At 35.6% G+C, this 12,485-nt stretch overlaps 1 protein-coding gene across 1 annotated transcript in view; it reads left to right on the top strand.

Moving 5' to 3' along the window:
* LOC115414905 (puratrophin-1-like) overlaps nucleotides 1-12,485 on the top strand; it is a 51,121-nt gene that overhangs the window by 23,978 nt on the left and 14,658 nt on the right. Inside the window, exons 8-11 of the mRNA XM_030128267.1 lie at nucleotides 3,321-3,467; nucleotides 10,579-10,681; nucleotides 10,763-10,891; nucleotides 11,993-12,175. Coding sequence (XP_029984127.1) covers nucleotides 3,321-3,467; nucleotides 10,579-10,681; nucleotides 10,763-10,891; nucleotides 11,993-12,175 — 562 coding nt within the window. The remainder of the gene's footprint in view (nucleotides 1-3,320; nucleotides 3,468-10,578; nucleotides 10,682-10,762; nucleotides 10,892-11,992; nucleotides 12,176-12,485) is intronic.

Genomic DNA, 12,485 nt, shown 5'->3' with positions numbered 1-12,485 from the left:
GTTTGTGGAGATATAAATGTGTGGCTGTGTCCATCACGCTGGTAAATTTTAAAACACACTCGTGAGAACAGTAATTTTATCTTTGCATAACTGTTTAAACACACTTTGTGCTAGCTAGCCTAATTAGTAAGCTAGCTGACAGCCATAGTTCAATACCAAATCTGTTTTAAGTCAAAACTTTCTAATCTCAGCCATGGTTTTGGTGTCTTCAAAAGGTCTCAGTGGAGAAGTGTCTCAGTTCTCTGAATAAACTACTGTTTTGTGAAAACTGTTGCTTTCATATCAGTCAGATGGCTTCTGTTATGATGATCATCATGGATGAGATCTATGGATAAGATCTAACGTTAACAGAGTCATGGATTTATGAGACCAGTGACACTTTGAGGTGTTCTTAAAACTTACTTTTTATTTGGTTTTGCTCATACAAATATAAAAGACATTTTACATACATTAACATATCTAATCAAACATCCCCATATGGCAAACATGGAAAAAAAAAGTATATCTGCAGTAGATACTGATTACAATTAATCACATATGAAACATGAATGACAAAAAAAAAAACAAAAAAAAAAAAAACACGTATACAACCACTTCTGAATGCTTATTGCATTAAAAGCTTAATCATGGGACTCAATCTCTTAGTAAATATCTCTCCCTGAATTCTAAATGCATATGTAATTTGCTCCATCTGATAGATCTCCTTCACTTTCTCAGTCCAAATGTTCTATGTTTGGGGTTCAGGTTTCAACCACTTGATAGTGATGCATTTAATGGCTGCCATTAGTAAAATCAGAGGTATTTTCGGTTATTTCCCTCAAAACTTTCTGGGATTACACGTAAAATAGCAAACTTTAAATCTTTTAGTTGAAAACTGTGTTCAGTGACAAATATATCATCCCAGAAAGGTCTGATCTGAGGACACGTCCCGAATATGTGGGTATGGTTCCCTAAGTGAGCCCCACAATTTCATCAACAGATGTTGGGGTTCAGAGGGTTCATTTTTAGAATTACCTCCGGTGTCTTGAAAAATCTTGTGACAACTTTCCATTTGAACTCTTTCCATGAACTAGAACTAGTGACCATATGGGCTTCAGAGCATGTATCTGCCCACACCTCATCTGGTATGTGTGGGTTAATTTCCAATTCCCTTCTACATTTTATGTTAGAAGTGTTATTAATGTAAAATTTGAAAGTGCTTGGTAAAACTGGCTAATTGCTTTTGGAAGTCTGTTCCCTTGTTGAATTTTTACCAATAGTTCTTCAACTGGTGATGGATTCAGGACTTTCTTCCACTCTTTATGATTTATCCAAAAGCTCCTCAGCTGAAGATACCTGAAAAAATCTGTATTGGGAAGCTGAAATGGATCTCTTAACTGCTCAAAGGATTTCAAACAACCATCTTTTATAATATGGTGCACTTTACTGAGCCCAAAGTCAGACCATTTCCCAAAGCCTGGATCTAACATAGCTGGCTCAAAACCTTGTAAAAGAAAAATATTTGATACAACTCAAATTTGTTGATGCAACTTGGATGACTGTCTTAATTTCTGCCACATTTTTAGAGTAATTTTAGTCCAGTCACTTACTTTGAGGTGTTTTGAGCCACAGCTCCAGTCTGTAGCTGAACACAAGGCTTGTTTTTTTTTTGTTTTTTTTTCTTTCTTTATTCAAAGCAGGGTTAAAATAACCAGTTTATTACGTCACTAATATCTACCATCGGAAAAAAAAAAACACACTCCCACAGTTCTACTGTCAGAAATGGTAGAAAGACACTGAGTCTGTTTACATGTTCATTAAAATCAGATAATTATAATAATCAGATCTGACGTGTTACATGCACTTCAGAAATGTGATAATCGTAAATCCTGGTTTAGACGTTCCAGTCCATTATCGGAGTTCATCCGTACATAGTGATGGTAGAATCAAACTTCCTGTTATTGTCTTTAACTCATGTTTGACTGCGTAACTTCAGTTTTGATGATTTTAATAGTTTTTCCACATGCTCAGATGTTACAGAACTAAATAAATCACCAGATACAAGAGAATCAGGGACAAATCCAGGTGTGTTAATCTGATTTATTATAATCAGATTACTGCTGTTATGTGATCAAACAGATCAGATTAGACTGTTTACATGATCAATAATAATCTGATAATGATCTGAGTATTAGTGTGGATGGAAATGGGCTCGGTGATGAAAAGGTTGAAGTCGAGTCTTTTGTTTTTAGTTGGAACACTTTTTTCACCTTCTCCACAGATGTCAGTGAATTGAAGAGGACTCATTATTACCTCCGCCAAGGAGGTTATGTTTTTGCCAGGGTTTGTTTGTTTGTTTGTTTGTCTGTCCGTTAGTGTGCAACATAACTCAAAAAGTTATGGACAGATTTGGATGAAATTTTCAGGGTTTGTTGGAAATGGGATGAAGAAGAAATGATAAAATTTTGGTGGTGATCGGGGGTGGGGGGGCCCACGGGGGGGGGCCACTGATCAGCCTTGGCGGAGGTCTGCGCTCTCCGAGTGCTTCTAGTTATCATGGCGTTCAGTAGTTGTGGATTACACTGCGTTAAAAATGTGTTCTATCAAAACCAGAACATGTTGGTGATGAGCAGCTGTTGTTCTAATGCACAGATGTCAAACATGCGTCCCGGGGGCCAAATCCGGCCCCGCCAAAGGGTCCAGTACCCTGGGATGAGTTTGTGAAATGCAAAAATTACACTGAAGAGATTAACACTCAATGGTGTCAAAATCGTGTTAATTCAGGTTCCACACACAGACGCATACAGACCAATTAGTTCTCAAGTGGATCAGAGCAGTAAAATATTCTCACAATATCCTACAAATACTGACAACAGCAAAGTTTCTTTGATTTGGTGTTTAAAAAAAAAAGTAAAATTATATGAAAATGTTTACATTAACAAACTATACTTTTACAAAAAATTTGAACAACCTGAACAAATATGAACTAATGGAAATGTCTTAAGAAAAGTAAATGCAATTTTACCAATATTCTGTTACTAAATGTTCTGTGTGTTTGTAGATCCACTGTGATCTGTAAGTTATAATGTATATGTGTAAATGAAACTGAAGCAGAATATTTTTTTAAACTGCACTTATTTTTCTTACGGCATTTCAAGTTGTTCCTATCATTTGGATTTTTAAGGAAACTTTGTAGATGTAAACATTATCATAATTTAATTTCACTTTTTCACTGTTATTATTTTACTGGTCTGGCCTGCTTGAGATCATATTGGGCTGAATGTGGAACTGAACCTAAATGAGTTGGACGGCCCTGTTCTAGTGGATGTCTGTGTTTACAGGGAGCTGGGTCTGGATGAGCTGCTGAGCCACTGTGAGAGGGTGTTGGATAAACTCCGTCACCCAGAGAAGGAGGCGTGTTACCAGGCCATGGCTGGCACCGCCCTCTTCACCCACACGGCCTTCAACATGCTTCAGAACTACAACAGGTACCAGAGTACAGCAGCACTGCTCCTGCAGCTGTAACTGCTGTTTGGAGAAGGGGTTCAAAGCCTACACTGACCAATGCAATGGTCCTGTGATTTACAGAATTATTGAAGCTGTTTTTTTTTCCTGTAGTACTAATAGTATTGTCTCAAATACCATTCATGGTTCTTGGAATTAAGTGAGTGAAATTCGAATTTCAGAGATTTTCATATGTGTGAGTGGATTAAAGTGAGGACAAATGTGAAGTCTAGATGGACTCAAGGTTATTATCGTTAACGAAAACTAACGAAATGACGAAAACTAGGATTGTAAAAAGGCTTTCATTAACGGAAATAAATAAAAACTAAAATTAAACGAAAAAAACTATAGCTAACTGATACTGTATTGTGTGTTTACAAAACTAACTAAAATGGATAAAAATTATGGAGAAAATTCCCTTCATTTTTGTCTTTGTCAATGTCGGATTGATACAAAAGCAATTTATTTCACTCTAGCAATTTTAGCTAGCGGCACCATACGACACTTTTTGGTCCGTCACTTGTGTTCACTTGTGGTTTCCAGTCGTCTTCTGGTCCCCACTCTACCTGGAAACATGGAGACTAAAGTTGGGAGAAAGCAGCAGAGTCCTGTCTGGGATTTATTTGAATACAACGACAGAGAAGAAGAGAAAAGAGACCACTGAACTACAACTAAGCATTTAGAAAATAACGAAAACTAATAAAAATTAAAGCTGCAAGCAGCATTGGGCGGGACCTCGCACCGGGCGATCCGCCTCCCCCGCGATCCGCCACCCGTGACTGTCGACGCCTCAGCTCCACTCACACCTCTCCGTCCCCATACCAGTTCCCATCCTTTAGTGTCTGTCCTCCTTACATCTGTACAGAACACCAGTGACCCTCTGCTGAAACCACCATCACCTTTAAAATGAGACTTTTATTTTGGAAACCCTACTGTGTGTATGTGCATTTGTTTTTAATGTGAGAGAAAGAATCAGTTTGAAAAATTAATTGAAATTGTATGAATAAGTGAGTATAAAAGTGATGATTTACCACATTTAAGGCTTTTATTTTGGAAAAAACCCTATTGTGTGAGGATGTGTGTCTGTGAGAAAGAGTACTTTTGAATGAAGAAACATTGTACAAACAGTTGAGCGGTTTGGTCATAAAATGAAAAGAAGTTATGTAATAGACATTTGTATTATTCTTAAGTTTGGTTTTATTTTGAAAAAATGTACTCCGTGTACTTTTGAATGTGTGCAAAATTTCCAATATCCACAATACAATGCAGTAAAACCTGTTTTAAAATAAAAAAAAAAAAAAAAAAAACTTTTAGATTACCTGGGACTTGAACCAGGGTCCTTTGGCTCCACAGGCAGCTACATGAACCACTGCACTACAGAGAGACATGTGAAAATGTGCACCAGCAAGACTTTTATAGGGATTTTGCCATTTGGAAAAGTGAAACTAAACATAGTCTTCAAAAAATCGCTATAATTCCATAACCGTAGGTCGTATCTGAAAATTCTTTCACTTTTGGATTCTGCAGACTTGTGGGAATTCAATGAGGTCTAACTTTTATGTCAAAACTCTGAAATGAATAAGCAGTAATTGCAGAAACGTAGAGTAACTTTCAAAGGCAGATTGCCAACTTCCTGTTGGAGTTAGCTCATTAGTGTCAGTGTATGATTTGTTGGGCTCAATCAGACCAACATTTTGCCATTTGTTTCATGTTTCTGTGACATTCCTACTGGCTGCTAGGGCAGATTTTGTGTGTTTTTTAGTACATAGGTGGCGCTACAGAGTCCATTTTGGCACCCAAGGGGTTAATTTTTGATATTGTATGAAAGTGTTCACCAGCCATGACATACATGGCAAATTTGGTGAGTTTTGGAGCATGTTAAGGGGGTCAAATGGCAGTCTAAAGTGGAAAAAGTATGAAAATAAAAGAATTGTTATAAATCAACAACCGTACATCCTATCTCAAAAATTTTTGCATGTGAGCATTGTGCTGAGTCCCATGAACGTGTAGATATGTCACATGTCAGGAAAAACTGCAAAGTGAAAAATGAGTTCCAAACATCACAACTTTGCGGGCTTGTAAAAAAAAAAAACTAAGACAGTTCCGGAAAAAGTGAGAGATCACTTTTTTGAGGAGGTTTCACTCTATCTTTTGATGCTATTTAGAAGTCAATATGACAAACGGTGTCATCGGAGTTAGTTTTAGAAATTTTATTTTGAAAGGCATATTGCGAACTTCCTGTTGGAGTTAGGTCATAAGTGTCAGTGGATGATTTGTAGTGCTTCATCCAACAAGAATTTTGGCACTGGTTTCATGTCTGTACGACATTCCTAGTGGCCACTAGGGCTTTTCCCATTTTTTTCACATAGGTGGCGCTAGAGAGGCCATTTTGGCACCTATGGGGTTAATTTTTACATTTTATCAAATTTTTCGCCAGGCCTGACATGTGTGCCAAATTTGGTGAGTTTTTGAGCATGTTTAGGGGGGCAAATTCCAGTTTAAAGCGTCACGGAAAAATAATAATATAATAATATAAAACGAACGAAAAACAATAGGGCCTTGCTTGCAGGCAAGGCCTCTCACTGTGTGAGAGGGCCTTACCTTTCGGCTCGGTCCCTAACTATCAAACCTGCTCTAAAAACAAATTAAAACTAACTGAGAAAAAAAGGTCAAAACTAAAAACTAAACTAGAATGAAAAATCCAAAACTATTAGAACCTTGGATGGACTGGGACTGTGGGTGTCAAATTATGAGATGGACCTGATGATGCATTTAAGTTATTGACTCCTTTGGCGAAGTTTAAAAAAAAAAAAGTGCCTTAAGCAAATAAAATATTGAATTGACATGGTAGATAGGTTTTTTGTTGTTGTTGATTTTACTTTATTTTTTAAAATCATTATGATGTGAATGCTCGATGCTGTACACATTTAGATTGATGTGAGCAGTGTGTTAGGTGAAAAGGACAGGCAAAAAAACATAAGCTTTTGCTTCTAGCCTACTTCTTTTTTGGTTTTTATGTTTATTACGATTAGTGCACTAAGTACAATGATTGATGTAAAACCAAAAATAAATAAATTCATTCATTCATTCAAGGGAAACTTAAAAGGGTTCTCCCTCTGTGGAAACACCGTCATCTTCTCCAACACTGATTCTCCAGTCAAACCCATGCAGTTGGATCAGTGCCAGTGGATGGACACGCTGGGTTTATGTTCAGTTAATGACAGATTGGACTGAAAAACACACGGTTTATTCAGTTTTCTCTGTTTCTGATAGAAGAAGAATCAACTGTAATCTGAGCTTTAATGAACATCTACATCAGGGCTGTCCAACTCATTTTAGTTCAGTTCCACACTCAGCCCAATATGATCTCCAGTGGGCCGGACCAGTAAAATAATAACAGTGAAAAAAGTGAAATTAAATTATGATAATGTTTACATCTACAAAGTTTCCTTAAAAATCTGAATAATAGGAACAACTTGAAATGTCTTAAGAAAAATAAGTGCAATTTAAAAACTACTCTACCTCTGTTTATCATTTACATGTGTACCTCATAACTTACAGGTCACGGTGGATCTACAAACACACAGAACATTTAGTAACAGAATGTTGGTAAGATTGCATTTACTTCTCTTAAGACATTTTATGTTGTTCATATTTGTTCAGGTTATTCAAATTTTTTGTAAAAGTATAGTTTGTTAATGTAAACATTTTCATACAATTTTTTTTTTTTTTAACACCAAAACAGAGAAAATTTGCAGTTGTCATTTATTGGTTATTATGATATTTTACTGTTCTGATCCACTTGAAACCTAACTGGTCCATATTCATCTGTATGTGGAACCTGAATTAAAAGGATTTTGACACCATTGATTGTTAATTTCTTCAGTGTAATTTTTGAACTTCACAAATTCATCCCACAGGCCGGATTGGACCTTTTGGCGGGCAGGATTTGGCCCCTGGGCCACATGTTTGGCACCTGTGCTCTACATGATCAGTGAATTGAATATAGAAAAATACAGGATTTATACTGAAAAAAAAAAGCAAAATACTGAGGATAATATTATAATAAATGGTGTTAAATCACTTAATAATATAATAACCCTTAACTTTAATCTGAGCTTTAATGAACATCTACATCACAGGTGTCAAACATGCGTCCCAGGGGCCAAATCCGGACCCGCCAAAGGGTTCAATCCGGCCCCTGGGATGAATTTATGAAATGCAAAAATTATGTGTCAGTACTAGAACGGAGGGAGGATACAAAATTATTACAGGCGCTTTTAGCAGCCAGCAAGAAATCTATTACAAGAAGGTGGTTAAAGGCAACTCCACCAGCATTAGCAGACTGCTACCAGACCATCTGGCAAATTTTCAAAATGGAAAAATGGATTTACTGTCAAAATCCAGAGGGATAAATTTGACCATATTTGGGACAAATGGATTCAGTTTGTATCCTCTAGCCACCCACAACTTGTATCACTCATCTAAAAATGTCTTCTTCATAACCTCCCTGTCTTTATTCTTGGCTTACGTTTTACTTCTGCATAAACGTGTAATGTTTAAAGAACCCAGAGGGATTGAAAGCTGTGATCGTCTTTTTTTTTTTTTTTTTTTTTTGAGAAGTAACAAAACTGTAAGCACTCAGTTCATGTTAGTTTTTTTATTTATTTTTTTCTGTTTGACAATTTTGTATGTATAAAATAAGAAATACAAAAAGGACTCTAATAGATATCATATGTATGAATGGTAATGCTGAGATATTTTTGCTCCTTTTCCAATAAAAACTAAATTAAAAAACAAAACAAAAATTACACTGAAGATATTAACAATCAAGGATGTTCAAATCATTTTAGGTCATTTCAGTCTAAAGTGGATCAGACCAGTAAAATACTATCATAAAAACCTATAAATAATGAAAACTGTTAGTTTGTCTTTTTGTTTTAGTGTAAAAAAAAAAAAAGTAAAAATACATGAAAATGTTGACATTTACAGACCAGGCTTTTACAAAAAAATGTGAATATCTGAAATGTCTTAAGAGAAGTATGTGGAATTTTGATATTATTCTCCCTGTTTAATGTTTTGTGTATTTGTAGATCCACTGTGATCTGCAAGTTGTGATTCACATGTTGAAATGATAAACTAACGTGTAATATTGTTAACGTTGCACTTATTTTTTCAAGTTGGTCATATTTCTTCATGTTATGTTCAAGTACAATTCGTAGATGTAAACATTTTCATGACGAAATTTACTTTTTTCACTCAAAAGTTCCCTAACCCTAACTTAAAAATTTTAATAATATTCTGCCTATTACCAAATGTTCATGTAACTGTGTGTAAATGTACATGTATAAATAATAAGTTGAGGCATAATATTGTTAAAATTGTGCTAATTTTTCAAATGAAATTCCTGTTTTTTCAGGTTATTCACATCTTTTTTGTAAAATGTAAATATTTTCATAATTTAATTGGGGGGGTTTTGTACTAAAACAAAAAGAAAAACTTGGATTTTCATTATTTATAGGTTATTAAGTCATTATGTTACTGGTCTGGCCCACTTTAGATCATATTAGGCTGAATGTGGAACCTGAACCAAAATGAGTTTGACAGCCCTGATATACATGGTCAGTGAATTAAATATAGGAAAATACCTGATGTTCACTGGAAAAATGCAAAATACAGAGGATAATATTATGATTAATGATGATAAATCACTTTGGAAAAGTTAAATATACAGAAAAAATCATTTGGAATCTGACCCAAAAGTAGCTCTGGGTCTTTACGGGTTAAATGAAAAAAAAAAAAAAATGGTTTCCAAAAATCAGGCTTTTTACTGAAGGTGGATGAATGTTCAATTATTGCATTTAACCCTTTCATGCATAGTGTTCACTCCAGTGGACAGTTCTCCTCCAGCTGTTCTCTTGTATATTCATGGGTTTTGTTGTTTTAGTTCCATATCAGCCAACACAGTGGACACTCATTTACCATCCCATAATACACTGACATTCAGACCATTACTGTAACTGCGCTGTTCTTGATAAACCTGATCTGAACCAAGGTTCTAATAGTTTTGGATTTTTCATTATAGTTTAGTTTTATTTAGTTTTGGCTTTTTTTCTGTAATTCAGTTTGTTTTAATTCATTTTTAGAGCAGGTTTGATAGTTTTCATTAGTTTTCATTTTTTTCTAAATGCTTAGTTGTAGTTTAGTTGTAGTTCAGTGGTCTCTTTTCTCTTCTTCTCTGTGGTCGTATTCAAATAACTCCCAGACAGGACTCTGCTGCTTTCTCCCAACTTTAGTCTCCATGTTTCCAGGTAGAGTGGGGACCAGAAGACGACTGGAAACCACAAGTGACGGAGCAAAAAGTGTCGTATGGAGACGGCACAGAAAACTGAGAGAGACAAAGAAATCGATTTCGTATCAATCAAACGCTGACAAAGACGAAAACGAAGGGAATTTCATCCGTTTTAGTTAGTTTTGTAAACACACAATACAGTATCATTTAGTTATGTTTTATTTCTTTTAATTGTAGTTTTTATTTATTTCAGTTAACGAAAATGTTTTTTCAATTCTAGTTTTGGTCATTTGGTTAGTTTTTGTTAATGATAATAACCTTGATCTGCACTAACATGTTTGTGTAAATCAATTGCCAGTTGTTATTAGACTGTAATTAACAGTTTTCATACACAGTATTTATTTTTGCATATTATCTCCATGAAGTGAGTAATAATTAGTATTAGAGTATGTTCAAGTGTGAGAAAACATCAGATTAGCTGCATTAAAAATGTTTTTTTTTCATAGTTTTCACACAGTATATTACTTTCTGTTATTGTGTTTTAAATACGTGTTTCTTTGTTTCAAGAATTAAACACATGGTGTTCAGCTGAGTGGACGTTTTTGTAACTCCATCAAAAAACAGGTCCATTAAAAAAAAAATTCAATCACATGGTTTTTTTATGCCTAAAGAGGAATAAAAACACTCAGGAAAAAAAATCTTGACTAAGGTTCTGATAATTCATGCATCAAAGGGTTAATTGTGCTCTGTGACTTTGTTTGGCTCTTTCCTTTAACAGTCTTTGGTTTTGTTGTCTGTTACAGGATAACTGCCACTGTGGAGAAAGTGGAGCTGATGTGGCAGCAGACCTTCTCCAAGGCCCGAGTCCAGCTCCAGGTTTTCCAGCTGCGTGATGACGCTCTGCAGGTGAGGAACAGAATGGCAGCGCTAACGCTCAGAGCAGACGCAGCAGTACGGCTTTTAAACATGTTGTGGTTGTACTGACAGATCACAGAGCGGATTGAAACGCTGCTTCAAGACAAGCTTCAACCCTACAAAATGGAGATCGCCCAGGACGCAGCAAAGGCGGGGCTTCTGGTGTCGGAGTTCACCGCGTCCATTCACACTCCTGCAATGGTATTCAGCCCATCTACCTGCATCTGTTAGTTAGGCATGGAATCAGATGAAAATTTCATATCACAGTTATCATTATTATCGCGGTATTATTGAAATTGTGCTCAAAATGTTCAAAAAGTACTGATACACACACTGAAAGAATTTAACCAAGTTATATTTCAAATAAATAAATAAAACCCAAATAAAATAACAGTCCCAATGTCCCTTCTGTGTCAGAAACATTCCAATATTAACCCTTAGTGGTCTGAGCCTATTTTGTCCGTTTTTCAGTCCTGTAGATTTGGCCTTTATATACTATATAAACAAATGTTTACCCATGTTTGGGATCTGTTTTTTCAGCACGACCTCATCTATTTCATCTGTCTATTATTTTTTTCACTTTAACCTACTATAAAAACAAAAGGACAAAAAACACACAAAAAAATCCAATTTGAAAAATGTATATAATTTATTGCATAAATAACACACAGATGCTTAACGAACCTTTTCAAAGACTTTAAAAGTGAATATTGGTTCCAAATATTAGGTATAGAAAATTAAAATTGTAATAAATTCAAACTACTCAAATATTTGACATAAAAGCAGATCTTTACATAGGGTTTTTTCCCCTAAAAGTGTGTTAATCAAACACGGTTATCATGATAATTAGAATGTAAATGGTAATACTAACCATCTGCAGTTTTACTGCCATTTATTGTTATACCAGTAATGGTTACATCTCTAATATATTATACTATAGATAAAACTGTATCTGCAGTTGGACGTAGGCATTAAATGTGTTTAAATTAGCATTAAAAAAGGCATTAAAAACCATTAAATTAGATTTGCTAATACCTGCAGAAACCCTGGTTTGGAGTATTATTATTGTTATTATTATTTTAGTGGTCCGGCCCACTTCAGATCATATTCATATTATTCATAGATTCTTATTCATATTAGTCCGAATGTGGAACCTGAACTAAATTGAGTTGGACACCTCTGTTGTACACTCCTGCTCATGTTTTTTTAAATTCTAAATTCATACCCTTTCTCAGTGTTTGATAACATAGGGTAGGTTTTCTTTACATGTCCTCTGTATTCATTCACTCATTTCTGTCTCAGGTTCTTGTTCGCCGTGCTGAAGACGTCATCCACACACTGGTGGACATCCTGCCCTTGGACAGTAGGAGCAGAGAGCGCTGGGTGGTGGACCTGGACAGGCTGAAGGACAAACTGCACTCCACTGTCCATTACACCCTGCAAACCCTTAGAGCTGTGAACAGTTATCACCATTACTACAATAAGGTCAGTTCACTGGACTGATACTTTCACATAATCTAATAACTACTATTTTCATAGGCTCTTAGGGTTTTCCAAAGGATATAGATGTTGTTTGGGTTGTAGCATATTTCCAAATTTTTTAGACGACTCAGGCCCTCAGCTGGGCAGATCTGGGGTTCCTCTGCAAAAAAGATCTACATTTTTACCTCTGCCAGGAGGTATTGTGATCACTTTGCTTTGTGTGTTTGCGTGCATGTTTGTTTGTTAGCAAGATAACTCAAAAAGTTATGGATGGACTTTCATGAAGTTTTCAGGAAATGCTGATACTGCCACA

Source organism: Sphaeramia orbicularis, chromosome 24 (genome assembly GCF_902148855.1).
Source record: "Sphaeramia orbicularis chromosome 24, fSphaOr1.1, whole genome shotgun sequence".
NCBI lineage: Eukaryota > Metazoa > Chordata > Actinopteri > Kurtiformes > Apogonidae > Sphaeramia > Sphaeramia orbicularis.
The sequence above is the reverse complement of the archived record's forward strand: the minus strand, read 5'-3'. Positions and strand labels throughout refer to the sequence as shown.